Here is a 15,738-nt window from a genome sequence, read left to right as displayed (position 1 = left end):
ATTGTAGTAAAGCTACTTTTTATATACTATTGTCTATATCAGGGGTCCTCAAACTTTTTAAACAGGGGGCCAGTTCACTGTCCCTTAGACCGTTGGAGGGCTGGACTATAGTTTAAAAAAAAACTATGAACAAATTCCTATGCACACTGCACATATCTTATTTTGAAGTAAAAAAACAAAACGGGAACAAATACAATATTTGTATTTGCATGTGGCCTGCGGGCTGTAGTTTGAGGACCCCTGGTCTATATAATAAAAGGCTAATATGCAAATTGTCCCTTCGATCAGGGGGCGGGGCGGGCCCACCAACTGCCCACGGCCCCTCCCCTGGCTGGCCCCACCCCTGATTGTCCCACTCACCCTGATCAGGGGCGGGGCCAGCTGGCCAACCTCCCACGGCCCCTTCCCATGGCCGGCCTGCCTGATTGGCCCCGATCAGGGCGGGCCTGCTGGACACCACCCATGCACAAATTCGTGCACCGGGCCTCTAGTTGTCTATAAATGACTAGGTTGATGGCACTTAAAAATTATAATAGTAAACAGTTATGGAAGGTTTAGTAGGTGCCAGGCACAGTTCTAAATGTTACTTTTATTAGTGATTTAATTCTCACAATAACTCTGTGAGCTCCAAGTACAGTTATTATCCCTATTTTACAGATGATGAAATCTAAGAAAGAGGATGTAACTTACCTAAAGCCACACAGCTAGTAAATAGCAGAGCCAGGATTTGAACTCAGGATGTCTTGCTCCAGAGCCTGTACCATTAGCCTCTATGCTATAGAATCTCTCCATGAAGAAAAGGTATTAACAACAAAACAAATACAGGAAAACTAAAGATTGTGATTGGTAGTGTAGCTTTGAAAGAGAAAGTTTCTCACATTTTTATTTTTAAGGAGTGACTTAAAAGTAACTGAGATTAATTAGAGCAGAGAATGAAATATTAGAATGCCAATACTCATTTTGTCACAAAAACAGCAACTAAGAAAAGCTCCTTAGTTAATATTAAAATTTCAGCTAAATTATTGCCAAATTAATTAATTGATAGATGATTGCTTTATATTAATTGGATAACTTAAAATTATCTTAAATTTACTTTGATGCTCAATCTACAAAAGAAAGTTGGGATTCACGTTATTGTATTTAGTATGATTTTTTTTTTTTTTTTTTTTTTTTTTTTTTAGCCAGAAGCTAATAACCTGTTGAAAGATTAGGTAAATATAGTAACATTGTATTTGCTCATGATTCACAGATTTGAGAGTAGGAAAATTTCAGGATATCATATTGGATGCTTATAGTGAGGTGAAGCCATCTGGGCATGGAGCCTAGAAACCTGACTTTTGGGGTTGGTTCCATCACCACTTCAAAGTGTAGTCACCAAGGTTGTTTCTATTGTGACTAAATGTAAATTCTGTCCTGTGCAATTACATTAAGGTTTTGGGTTTTGCAAAATATCATACATTTTCAAATAACATTTCCTTCTGCAATTTTGCCTAATAGATATATTAGTTTGTGTCTTTGTCATAAAAATCGCTTTCATTTAATTTATTACATGTGTGCCAGTTTAGAAAGATTCACAGCTACTTAGAGCAACAATTTTTTGAGTTCTACATTATTCTGTATTTGGATGTTGGTACTCTGATTTCCTCAGAAGATTTTAACATGTTTGTTGACTTCATAATTGGAGTCTTTCAGAAAACTCCAATAGCCTAGTTCAGTGGTCGGCAAACTGCAGCTCGGCAAACTGCAGCTCACGAGCCACATGCGGCTCTTTGGCCCCTTGAGTGTGGCTCTTCCACAAAATACTGACTTCTGCACATGGGCCACGAGTTTCAGTCGTACTGTACGTGCACGCCTGCACGTGGTATTTTGTGGAAGAGCCACACTCAAGGGGCCAAAGAGCCGCATGTGGCTTGCGAGCCGCGGTTTGCCGACCACTGGCCTAGTTCAATGGATATATGAACTGAAATAAGATGATTTCCAGAAGCATTATTTTCTAGTTTGGTATTGGTAGTTTTTATTCTACAGGAGCCATATTAAAGAATAAAAGATACTCAAGTTGGAGGCCTGCAGATGTTAAATACAGTATTATGAATGTTAATATTTATTGCTTGCTAAAAATGAGTATGGAGTATGTTCTGGCTTTTTATATTATTCAGGTTTTTGTTTCTTTTTTCCTTCTCTAGTGATGCTATTGCTGAGATTAGAGCCATTTGTATTGAAGAAATTGGAGTATGGATGAAAATGTATAGTGATGCTTTCCTAAATGACAGTTACCTAAAATATGTTGGTTGGACTCTTCATGACAGGGTAAGTTTCTCTGTTCCAGGCTTTGATAGAAGGTATGTTTGTCTTATTACTAGACAATATTTATAATAGTGTGGAAATCTAAGATGATACAGCAAAATAACTATTCACTTCATGGCTATGATAAAATTTGAGACATCAGCCCATGTATGAAAACCCTTCTTACTTAGTTGTAATGCTGTCTAAAACCAAAAGTGAGCCCAGCCAGCATGGATCATTTGTTGACCGTCAACCTATGAAGCAGGAGGTCATGGTTCAATTCCAGGTCAGGGCTCATGCCCAGGTTGCAAGGGGTTGCATGCTCAATTCCCGGTGTGGGGCTTGCAGGAGGCAACTGATCAGTGTTTCTCTCTCATCATTGATGTTTCTATCTCTCGCCCTTCCTCTCTGAAATCAATAAATATGTATATGTTTTTAATTTTACAGTCTGTTACATATAAAATTTTAAGAGAATATATTATCCCAATAAGCTAATTATAATCTTTTTCTAATTTGGAATCAAAAGAAATTCCTTGTTTTCCTTAAAATATAAGAACTAAATAAGCTTTCTGGTTTTAAATTTTTTAGGCTCATGTCACACTAGAGCAGCCGTGGGCAAACTACGGCCCGCGGGCCGGATCCGGCCCGTTTGAAATGAATAAAACTAAAAAAAAAAAAGACCGTATCCTTTTATGTAATGATGTTTACTTTGAATTTATATTAGTTCACACAAACACTCCATCCATGCTTTTGTTCCGCCCCTCCGGTCCAGTTTAAGAACCCATTGTGGCCCTCGAGTCAAAAAGTTTGCCCACCCCTGCACTAGAGTGTCTTCTCAGAGTTGAATAGATTTTTTTGGATTCTAAGATATTTGATCTGAAAATGTATTTCTATTAGAAAAGGCTCTGACTTTAGAAGGAACCCCACGTTATTGAGTCCTGGATAAGTAATCTTCAAAATAATCAAGTGGGGTGATAAATAATTAGAATTTTTGTAACGAATGACTGGACATTCTATAACTCGAATTACCAGATGTTCACAAATATAGAAATGTTGCCATTTACTTTAAATTGTTATGCTGGCAGTGACAACGGCACCAGGTGTTAGACTGATGGAGTCAGACCGGACCTCAGTTCAGCAACCTCAGTACTTGAGTTTTGGCTAAGAAAGAGTTCCAGCCAAGACTCAAACTATAAGAGAAAATTTATTTATATGTATTTTTTTAATCCTTACCTGAGCAAATGTGTTTTACTGATTTTAGAGGGGAATGAAGAGAAAGAGAGGCAGACAGACATTGATGTAAGAGAGAAAAATCGATAGGTTGCCTCCTGTGTGTGCCTCCACAACCTAGGTATATGCCCTGACAGGGAATCAAACCCGCAACCTTTTAGGTGAATAGGGTCGACAATATTCCAACCAACTGAGCCACATCAGCCAGGGCAAGAGAAAGTTTATTTAGAAAGTCACAGAGGTACAAGAAGTGGGCGGTAAAATAAATGGGCTCAGGAAACAAGTTACAGAGACAAAAGAAGGGCCCTTGGAGCTTAGGAGAGAGAAAGATAAAGGTAAAACACCTGGGGGGGGGGGCGGGGAAGGGGGTGAAAGAGGGAATTGGGGAGGCTTTGGTGTTCTCCCTGGAGGGAGAGCCTTACTTGATCCTCTGTCTTGAGATTATTTATCTGGAGGTCTTAGGGAAGGATCCCAGTAGAATATTCATCAGCTTTCCAGGTGTTTCCTTTCAGGGTGGTGGTCTCTACTGATTGGTCAGTGCCGGGGCAAAGGGTTATTAGTCCATGCATCTGGTCCTGATGTCAGCCTGGTGTCACTTGTCTGGTTTGGCTCCTTTTCTGGGCCTTGAGCTGAAACACAACTGCGGCTTAAATGTTATCCCTAGGGGTGGGTTAATGCTGAAGGGAGTGGGCATGCAAGGGTTTAAATGGGATTCACTTGAGGGCACTCTGGCCCTTGTTTCTCCTCCAGGGGGGTCTATTGTGTGAATAGCCACATGCCAGGGGAGGAAAGGTCAGGGAGTGTCCCAACCACTTGACTAACAATATGAAAGGTCACATGGTCTAAACTGCATCACCAGCAATATTCTAGAGCAGTGGTTCTCAACCTTCTGGCCCTTTAAATACAGTTCCTCATGTTGTGATCCAACCATAAAATTATTTTCGTTGCTACTTCATAAATGTAATGTTGCTACTGTTATGAATCGTAATGTAAATATCTGATATGCAGGATGGTCTTAGGCGACCCCTGTGAAAGGGTAGTTCAACTGCCAAAGGGGTCTCGACCCACAGGTTGAGAACCGCTGTTCTAGAGGAAGAAAGGTTACCCTAGGGGTGAGGTCCTTGTTTTCCCAGTTTTGCCTGTTGCTAGGCACCTAGGGCTTTCCACCCTGGTGACCTTCTGTACCTGGCCTATCTGTTCATGTGTGTCTAACTGCCTACTAAGTTATATTCCACTAGAGGCCTGGTGCACGAAATTTGTGCATGGGGGAGGGGGGTTTCCCTCACCCAACCAGAGCCCTCTCGCACCCGGGATCCCTCATCTAGGGTCCCTAGGCCTGGCCGGCAATCAGAGCCTATCAGAGCTTTCCTTCCCCTGGCTGCTGGCAGCTGGCCCCGCCCCCACTGCTGCCACTGCTTGCCATCTGTGCAGCGCTGCCCCCCCCACCACCACCACCAGTCGCCTCCCTCTGCAGGTGACAGGCATGGGGTGCGATCGCTTGGCTGGCCTGGGCCTCCCTCTGCGGGGCAGTTGCTGGCCGGCCCTGCACACCCACCACAGTGTCGCTGACCAGTGGCCTGGGCCTCCCTCTGTGGGGTGATTGATCGTGGGGGGCCCCCAGATCGATCGCCCTGCAGAGGGAGGCCCTGCCCACACACTGCAGTACCGCTGGGACTAGCGATTGCCCAGCAGAGGGAGGCCCTGCCCACCCAGCCAGGGCTTTGTGATCGGTCACTGCTCAGGGAGTGGCCTGGGCCTCCCTCTTTGGGGCGATTTCGGAGCGCGCGCCCCCCCACCCCTTCCGATAGATCACCCAGCCAGCTGGTGGCCTGGGCCTGCCCCTTTGGGATGATCATTCGTGGAGACTCCCCCCCCCCCCCCCCAATCGATTGTCCCTCAGAGGGTGGCCTGGGCTTCCCTCTGTGGGGCGATTGTGGAGTAATGGCGGGGCCCCCCAACCAAACGCATCGCACCCGCCTGGCACCAGTGCGTGTCATAGCGTGGTTGTTTAGACGGTCGTTCTGCTGTTCGGTTGTTCAGTCGATTTGCATATTATTCTTTTATTATTATAGATTTTTTGAATTGTTAAAAGTTATCACAGCTATTGGAAGACATTTTATTTTTAATGCAATTATATTCTTAGATTTTTAAGGCTAATTTGGTAATATAGTAAGCGTCTCTCTATCTTACTATTATCAACTTGTTGAGGATTTAAAAAACAACAAACATTTACTTTCTGACAGTGTTGATTAGGAATGTGGGCACAGCTTAGCTGTGTGACCCTGGCTCGAGGTTTGTAACAAGTCTACAGTCAAGGTGTTGGCCAGGGTTGCAGTCATTTTCAAGCTTGAAAGGGTCAGATTCTGCCTCAGGTCCTTGCTGGCTGTTGGCAAACTTCCTTTCCTTGCCAACCATGTCTCTCCGTAAGGCAACTTATCACATGACAGCTATCTTCCCCAGAATCAGCAAGGGACTTCAGCAGCTTCCATTTCACTCAGCCACAATCCCCACTGGTTTTTACAGCCCCAAGTTACGGGGATTTCTCTTCCCAGCTCTGGAACCCTGGCCTGGTGTGAGGCTGGGACCCCCTGCTTCTCCCGAGAGGCCTTGGAGATATCCCGCCCAATAACAAAAACACCAGGTTCAAAACATTCCACCCCTCCTACCAGTCTCAGTGTGTTTTCTTCTTTACTTCTGTAGTTGTAGGACTTCCAGTCAGCCAGATTTCAGGCTGTTCTGAATGATGGTTGTTCTGTATTTTACTTGTAATTTTTATGTGGTTGTGGGAGGCAGCGAGTGGCATTTACCTACACCACCATCTTGGTTCTCCCCAGTGATTTATTTTTTAAATAGCATGTGGTAACTATTATCAAAGATATTTTGAAAACCACAAAATTATATAAATTATAATAAAAGGTCCCAAGGAAGTTTTTTTTAAATATATTTTATTGATTTTTTTACAGAGAGGAAGGGAGAGGGATAGAGAGCTAGAAACATCAATGAGAGAGAAACATCAATCAGCTGCCTCCTGCACACACGCACTCCCCCCCCCCCCCCCCGGGGGTGTGCCTGCAACCAAGGTACGTGCCCTTGACTGGAATCGAACCTGGGACCCTTCAATCAGCAGGCTGATGCTCTATCCACTGAGCCAAACCGGTCAGGGCCCAAGGAAGTTTTGCAGGCCATTTTTGCTGTAAGAGAGTTCAATGTGTGAAGATCCTCACAAGTTGATTGCTCAGCTTCAAAATTGCTAATTTTTAATGGATTTTAAAAGGGGTTCTTCTCCCCTACCTCATTTGAAGGAAAATTTTGTTGGCACATAGTGAATTTTTTTCCTGAATATTTATCTTCCCTAGCAGTTGCTTTTCTCTTCACTAGTAAATTCTAAGCTTGACTCTGTGTTTTCTTTGTCTAAAGTCCTGTATTTTATTCCTTACCACCATCATACCAGTTTTCCTTCTCTCTTACCTCTCTTATAGAGTATCCTACTGAATTTAAGTAACAATCACCAGTTTTAACAGAACTTATGTGTGACCACAAATTCTGGGAATAATACTGATTTGATATGATTTATCAAAAGACAAAAAACTATCATTTTAAAATCAGTAAACTGCATTTGTTTTTAGAAATCCTCTGTCCAGATAAAGGAAAAGGTGGGTTTCTCTTGTATGGTGTTGATAAAATCACGTAAGGAGTACTGTTTTTAGTAGAATGACTTTATAACCTTCTACAACTTCCAATTACGTTATTTAGACTTGGCGTTAGTATTAAATAATGCCTTCCAAACTTTTCTTTTTACCATTCCCACTTTATTTTCCTTGTACTTTTTTTTTTCTGTAAGTATAGTCATTTGTTTCTCTACTTTTAGTATGGTTGAAACTGCTCATTCTGTATAATATGGCTTCTGCATTCAGACTCATCCTGTGCCTTTTCAAATGAGCTAATAAAACTTGTCCTTTTTTTGTCCTTTTTTTAAAATATGTTTTTGTAGGGGGGGGGGGGGTTTAGAGATGAAGGGAGAGAGAGGAATTTCCATTGGCTGCCTCCTTCATACCCTCTATTGGGGATCCAGCCAGAAACACCAGCATGTGCCTTGACCAGCATGTGTGCTGACCTGGAATCTAACTGGAGGCCTCTCAGTCCATGGGATGACGCTCAAACAACTGAGCCACACTGGCCAAGGTTTAATTTTTTACTTATTTAGTCTTTATTTTAGAAAGAAAAAGAGGAAGGGGGAGAGAGAGAGAAACATCAATTTATTGTTCCATTTATTTATGCATTCATTAGTTCTTTATCATATGTGCCCTGACCAGGGGTTGAATCTGCAATGTTGGCATATGGCGATGACGCTCTAACAATCTGAGCTACCCAGAAGGGACTGTCTCTTTTTTAAGAATACATTTTAAATATCAGTTGCATTTTTTCCAGTTTTATTGAGATAAAATTGACATATAATATTGTATTAGTTTTAAGTGTACATGTAATAGTTTGATATCCCTTCTGTCTTCATTTTAGAATTTTTGAGATTATAACCCAGCCTACCATCTAAATAAGACAAACTTCTTTTAAATATTGCCGTAAGTTTTATAGTATATGTTTTAATCAATGGAAAGACACTATCTAACAAGTAAAGGAGTTATTAGAGATTATCTTTCTGTTGACCAAAATTTACTTCTAAATTTCTACCCAATTGTTTTAGTTCTGTCACTATTTCATCTGACATGGAATAAATCTAATTTATATACAGCTAAAGTAATCTCTGTGTTCTGGACTAAATATCTTAGTCGTTTTTTGCATTTATGCTCATGACACTAGGTTGCCTTTCTCTATCCTTTCCATTTTGTCAGTACTGCTCTGTACTGTTTTTATTTTTAACTTGTGTAAAATTTTTCTGCTGCCTTCTTGCATATGCTTGATTTCTCATATCAAAATCTTTTAGTGCTTGGGTGGCATCTATTTTCAGTTAGTCCTCTTATTTGTTTTGAATCATTTCAGATTCTGTTTCTCTTAAGTTCACCAAAACCTTTCTAGCTCTGTATATGTTAAGTAAATGACATCTGTTGCCTGTCACCAGAAGTAGAAATTCCAGCACTTTTGCACCTTGACTTTGGGACTGCCAAGGAAAACACAACACAGTGAAGCACTGGATGGAACAGTGCTTTACTCACATAGAGAAGGGGCAAAGCACCATGGCCAACTGTCCCTCCCAGGAGTCAACTCAGGGCAGCCTTCCCTCGGGGACAGATTTATTAGTGGTGTTGGCCAGATGCCATGACACACAGCCTTAAGCAGAACAAAAGAACAAATATTGAGTCTGAAACAGGAAAGGTATTACCACACAAAGTGATAAACCCAGCACGGGCTGTGAGGACTCTTATCTCTTGATAAGAGAGTGCTCCAGGCCCAAGGCCTATTCTTAAGCAATCAGGGGGGTGGGGGAGGGGGATCAAAAGACTTCATGCAGGAGACTGTCAACATTCCACTCCCCACTCTTGCTTAGCCACTGAATGGCAGATAAAGTATATCAAATCCTGCGGGACCATATCCACCTCAAACTTGGAGGTGGAATTGTGTCTACCTGGGCCCTGGACAACCTATATCAGCGGTTCTCAACCTGTGGGTCGTGACCCCTTTGGGGGTTGAACGACCCTTTCACAGGGGTCACCTAAGACCATCGGAAAACACATATATAATTACATATTGTTTTTGTGATTAATCATTATGCTTTAATTATGTTCAATTTGTAACAATGAAATTGGGGGTCACCACAACATGAGGAACTGTATTAAAGGGTCGCGGCATTAGGAAGGTTGAGAACCACTGACCTATATGGACATGGATTGCTCATAGAGCTTTTCTGTCATTTGGAGGCAGCACTTTACAAGGGTAATACAAGAACCAGATCTAGGAGGAAGATCAGGCTTCCCTGGAAGATGGTGTTTGCCAAGCACCCCAAATGCCTGGATTAAGCCATCTAAAGGTCAAAAAGTAAGCTGATAACCATCCCACCTAAGCATAGATATTCACCAGCTCAGTTTTTTCACCAGCTCAGTTTTTGAAGTTCCTCGAATTGTTAATGTACTAGTACAGTGATGGCGAACCTTTTGAGCTCGGCGTGTCAAAATTTTGAAAAACCCTAACTTAACTCTGGTGCCGTGTCACATAGAGAAATATTCATAATTTTTTTTTTTATATTTGCAACCATAGTAAAAAAAGATTTATATTTTTGATATTTATTTTATATATTTAAATGCCATTTAACAAAGAAAAATCAACCAAAAAATATGTATAAAATGAAGAAAAACAATGTACATTTAAGAAAAAATAATAAAAACTGATAATCAAATGGTATGAAAACTAGAAATTAGTGACTTTTTTGGTGCTGAAGTTGGTCTGCTAATTCTTCGATTGCAGGTTCATACTTGGTGCACTTCAAGGCCAAGCAAGCGCCACTAACTTCATCTGTTAGCCGGTTTCTTTTGTTCGTTTTAATATTATTTAATGCTGAGAACAAAGTCTCACAAAAATATGTTGATGAAAAAATTGTTAGCAAAGCCATCGCTAGATTTTTTGTGTTGCTAAAAGTGTCAGGTACTCTGTTCCAAGCACTCAAAATTTCTTGTTCGTAGTTGCACACTTCTTCATTATTCAAACGATTTCGTTCCAGATTTTCAAGTTTCGACCTTAAGTCAACAAACACATGAGTCCAAATGCTACCTTGAAAATCTGCAAGTTGCACCTCTAAATCGTCAATTTGCATCCATTGGAAATCCTTTAATTCCAAAGTACTGTAAACAACTACATCCGGATACTTAATTATTTTAATGGTCTGTTCTAGGCTTCTAAGTTGGTCGAATCTTTTGCTGAACTGTTCAAATAACGAGTTTACTATAATCTGGTACATAAGTATGGACTCCATTACACTTGTAGTGGCCTTCTCAAAATACTTTTTTATCCGAGGAAAATACTTACAAGTTTTAGTTTCAATATCTCGCTTGAAAATTTTAAGTTTACTTTCAAAAGATTTGATGTATCCAAACATAACGTCAGTACTTTAGCCAAAACCTTGAAATTTTAAGTTCAGTTCATTCATATGAACAGAGAGATCTGTAAAAAACATCAAATTGCTGTCCCACTTATGATCATTGATCTGAGGAAAGTTTGCCAGATCCTTATTCTCAATAAATACCATAATTTCTTCAAAGCATTCCACAAATCGCTCAAGTACTTTACCTCGACTCAGCCATCTCACATTATTGAACATCAGTAGTCCACTGTAGGTTGAATCAACTTCCTGTAAAAGTGCAGAAAATTCTCACTTGTGAAGGGGTCGAGAAGCTATAAAATTCACAATTTTTGTTACAACTGACATTAGATCATTCAATTCTGAGAATCCCGATTTGGCACACAACACCTCCTGATGGATAATGCAATGAAAAGGTACAAGTGGATGTCTAATAGCTTCCATAAACAATTTCAGGAATCCCACATTTTTTCCCACCATATTTGGTGCCCCATCTGTTGTGACTGACACAATTTTAGAGATACCAATGTTTAGGTCACTGAATGTTTTTATAACAACCTTACATATTTAGTTTCCTGATGTACTTATTGGCACTGATTCTAACTTTATCAACTCTTCTCTCATTGTGAGACCATCAGAATATCTAGCAATAATGGCCAACCGAGCATTTGATGTGACATCAGTCGTTTCATCAAGAGAAATCGAAAAATATTTACAACTATTTAAGTCTTTTTTTAATTGATGATGTACGTTTTTGTTAAGATCTATTATTCTGTCTTTGATAGTACTTCTATTGAGTGGTAACTCAGAAATTCTTTTAATATCATCTTTATTTTTCATATCGTGAAATAGAGCTGGTGCACATCTTAGAAATGTTTCCTTAATAAATTCTCCGTCACTGAGGGTTTTTCCATGCTGAGCTATGGAGTGAGCAATATAGTAACTTGATGATGTTAAATTTGTAGAGCATCTTACAAATTTAATGATGGAATTTGATTGGCTTTTATAGAGGTGTAGCTGCCTAGAAATGTATTCCTTCCTTTCATCGATACTTTTTTTCAAGAGCTGACAATGATTAGTTTCAAAATGTCTCTTTACATTCCATGTTCTGCTTACTACCATTTCATTACACAGTATGCACAATGATCTGTTGTTTCTGTTGACAATCCCGTACATCTCGGTCCTTATGTCTTGAAAGGGTCAGCTACTTGCTACTTCTACTTCCTCTATCATTCAATCTTGCTTTTTTATTTTTTTGATTCTCCATCACAAGGCTGCAAAAATAAGTAAATATAAGTCACGGCGTTTTTTATAAAAGGTTGATAGGTTTCTTACCTATTAACTTTTTGCAGTGTTGTTGCACTGACTCCTGGTGCAAAACAATTCAAAGATAGCATGTGTAACCAACGTATATATGGTGCTGTAATCAATTATCCGACACGCAGAATGTCTCGTCGAGCACTGTTGCACTATATATCTTTTTCTTCTAACCCTCCCACTTCTGTCTCCTGATGAACATGGCGATCAAGTGCGTCCGTTTGCCGAATGCACCAGAACGCACGGGAAGCTTACCGAGGCACATGTTGACAATAACGAGGCCGTTTCCAGAATTGGGCATTTTGTCACTCGAGTAAAAATAAAATGTCATGAGTAAAGATTAATCTCTTTATAGTACAATTCTTAACCTTTTTATATTAATGTCAATATTGGAACAATGTATCTTGGATGTTTTCACTATGTATCTTTGCTACGCAACACCTATGTACATGTTTACATCCAGTTTTAGAATTGCATTATTGATCATGAGTAACGTGAGTAATAATATTACTCGAGTAATGCCCAACTCTGGCCATTGCGAGAGACAAGTATTTGAATTATGCAATTTTTTGTCTCTGTCTATGCGTGTCACCCAAAATGAGTTCGCGTGTCACCTCTGACACGCGTGTCATAGGTTCACCATCACTGAATTAGTATATGCAGCAAGAAATGCTGGCAATAACACGAACACCACCTTGTTCTGTCAGCAGATTTATTTGATTACCCATCACTACCTTGACTGGTGCATTTTAGTGAGTCTTGTTTGTCTTGGATGGCTGGGCAATAGTGTTAGCTGTTCTTACATGGTTAAGGACAGGTTGTACAGTATTTTTTCTAGTCCCTCTATACCTATACGTGGTATTAGAATTTGGACAACAAAATGAAACCAGTGGTTAGTTTGTCTTCCCAGGAGGGTATTATGAGCCACTCTGGTGTGTTAGCAAAATGAGTTCTTTCCAGCCGTCTGTGAAGTTGCTCACTTGGACTGTGAGCCCTTTAACTCTTTGGACAACAAAATCCTTCCCCTGGAGGCTGACATTTTGTTACCCATTTTTGGGGTCCATAGAGAAAATATATAACCCAGAGGGGTGCAGGTGACAACTTTCAGGGACTTGTTCTCATAATGCTGACTAGATCTGTCATATACAATCTCAGCTTGCTTTTGCCACATGGTTGCAGAGAGAGAAAAGTTACACACACAGCTTCCATGTTCGAAATGCCGCTATGTATAGATCAGTAATAATCATTTTGGTTGTTTCTGTCACATTATAGGTAATATTAAAGCAGGGGACTTCAGAGAATGACTGCATCTGGACCTGTATCAAAAGGGTCACCTGGCAATCTGAGGGAGGTCTGGGTAGCATTATTTTGTCTCCTCTCACTACAGCTATCCTGATTTTTGTCAGGGTGTTTTATCACAATAGAAACTTCTATAGGAATGAAAAGAGGAGAGATGAATGTTCCCACACCCCTCTCATTCCATGAACCTCCTGAGGCCAGGATATCTCATCTACTACTTGTGGAACTGGCTGCCTGGACATTGCAACCCAGACTGTCTGTCCCAATCCTAATGCTACCTCTGTGGGCCCCCAGTGCTCTTGTTGCTTAACCCAGACTTTTTGGCCAGTCTATGTAGGGAGGTCACATCTTGCATAAACTCTACATGTCCAGTAATGGCATCCATCTGATGAGAAGAGCCAAATGATCCTAGCACCACCAGAAGGAACCTAGCACACCAGTGTTCCTTGGTTTTATCATCCACCAGTTCACTATCCCATAAAACAGGTGCCCAAGGGAAATATCATTTTGATTAGAGTCAAGGAGCACTGTCTGGGGTGCTATAGCAGCTGGAACTGCAAGCCACTCGGGACATACACTCCAAGAGGAAAAATGAAAAAGAATGATTTGTATACTTAGATTGGGATTTCATGGGGCACAGCCTAAACACACAGCTGCCAACTCCACTCCCATCCCATCCAAGCTCAATATTTTCCAACATGTGCCACAATGCCTTGTTTTCCATGCCAGTCTTTATTAGTAGCCATACAGGCCTAGTTTGATGAGGGTACACAGATATGTTAGCAGGATGTCTTGGTTCATTTCTTTAATTGTTTAGTTTTTGTTTAGTTGCTGTTCATTTGTACAGTGGCTCTATTGACATGCGGGTGATAGGGTGCATGGAAAGTTCACATTCCATGAGAGTGTGCTCATTGTTGTCTTGTTTGGAGAGTGAAGGATGTTCCTTAGAGTGAAGTCCATGGGGTCTCCCAAAAATATGACCAGAATAGGAATATTATAGCCTGAGTAGCTGTTAATGCTTAGTGAGGCATCGTCTGTGCCCAGGGCTGGGGGGTAAGAAGTTCAATGTAAATCTGCCAGACCCTTGGTTAAATGTGTCCTAATTCTCCTCTCTGGATGACTTGAGTACATTGACAACAATTACAAGAGTTCCATGCATGTGTTGTTGTTTTTAAGTCATTTTCCATGAGTATCCACATAAATGACATATTTTTTCTTCCTAGGCAGTAAGGTGCTACCATAGCTTTTTCCCCATCTGGAGGATACCTTAATTGTTTAATCTTTGGCTGCCATTCTCCTCACCAGTGCCATTGGCAACAGCCATGAGTTGGTGAAAATGTATCAAGGCATGTTGATAGGTGTGGCCTGCACCACCATCACCACGTTTTGGAGCTTGGCCCATTGGTTGAAATGTCCACATCTGGTCACAGTCAAAAGATGGTCACCCATGACCCGATGACGGCTGCCATTCATTAGACCCCATCTGCCTTTAGTTTCACAGGCAGCTGATCAATCTCTCTCATCGATGTTTCTGGCTGCCATATTTTCAGCAGACATGTGTTTGACTCCTGGGCCCCCAGGTAGCCTCAGGAAAAGTCAAAGCATTTCCTATGGATTCTTTGGGCCTTTCTAGTAAGTGGCTTTTTCCTTATGGAACCAGCTGATCCCTTGGGATTCTGGCTGGCCCAGTCTTAGATGTTCTGTTTCCCTTTTATGATCAAGCCCTGTTGAGTCTTTCCAGTTTTATTGGTAGACTTCCTAATCACCCACGTGAGAATGGGCAGTACAGATTATAGTATCATGTGTGGTACTCCATCCATAAAGTGCTCCATCTCCACCAGTGCCCAATAGCAAGCAAGGAAATGTCATTCAAAAGAAATGTACTGGGTAGCAGCTTATAGAAGTTTGTGGGTCCAAAATCCAAGAAGCCAGTGCACCCCAGTGGCAGTTTCCTGCTGCCACGGATTCTAAGTGTTTGGCGGGGGCAAGGGGGTGGGGGGTGGATGGAAACCTGCAGTTACATCAGAGGAACAGGTCCCAAATGCTGTGCTTGGACCAGTTTGTTGAACAGCTTCCAAGCCCTGCTGCTGCAAAGGCCCTCATTTAAAACTGACTACTTTTCAGGTCACCTTGATTAAAGAGGCCAAGAGAGCACCCAGGTGAGATACATGCTGTTTTAATTACACAAAGAGGCCCAGTAGCTGCAGGGCCTCCTCTTTATTGGTGGGAGCTCCTGTGGCCTACAGTTTTTGTTTGATCATCTCTGAAACTTTCTTGGCTTCCTGCCAAGTGACTCCTAGGAATTGCACCTTCTGTGCCAGGCCCTGGACTTTACCTGGATTTATATTGAAACTAGAGGCCCGGTGCACAAATTTGTGCATGGGTGGGGTCCCTCTGGGTGGCATGCAGGGATCAGGCCAAAACCCGTAGTCCAGTCCAACACCGCCTTCAGCCCCTACCTGCCGCTCCCACTCATCCCAGCCCCATTGTGCCTGCGGCGGGCTCGCGCCCAATCAGTCCCTATCAGAAGCTCAAGCTGCCACAGCAGTGCTCACCAGCCATTAGCCCTGCATCTGGTGCCCTCC

At 41.5% G+C, this 15,738-nt stretch overlaps 1 protein-coding gene across 4 annotated transcripts in view; it reads left to right on the top strand.

Annotated features, from left to right (window-relative positions):
• Positions 1-15,738, top strand: part of STAG1 (stromal antigen 1) — a 232,057-nt gene that overhangs the window by 119,405 nt on the left and 96,914 nt on the right. For all 4 annotated transcript variants that reach the window (XM_014450946.2, XM_023749568.1, XM_023749567.1 and 1 more), the window contains one exon: positions 2,184-2,307. In XM_014450946.2, coding sequence (XP_014306432.1) covers positions 2,184-2,307 — 124 coding nt within the window. The remainder of the gene's footprint in view (positions 1-2,183; positions 2,308-15,738) is intronic.

This window comes from Myotis lucifugus, unplaced genomic scaffold (assembly GCF_000147115.1).
Source record: "Myotis lucifugus unplaced genomic scaffold, Myoluc2.0 scaffold_8, whole genome shotgun sequence".
NCBI classification, from domain to species: domain Eukaryota; kingdom Metazoa; phylum Chordata; class Mammalia; order Chiroptera; family Vespertilionidae; genus Myotis; species Myotis lucifugus.
The sequence above is the reverse complement of the archived record's forward strand: the minus strand, read 5'-3'. Positions and strand labels throughout refer to the sequence as shown.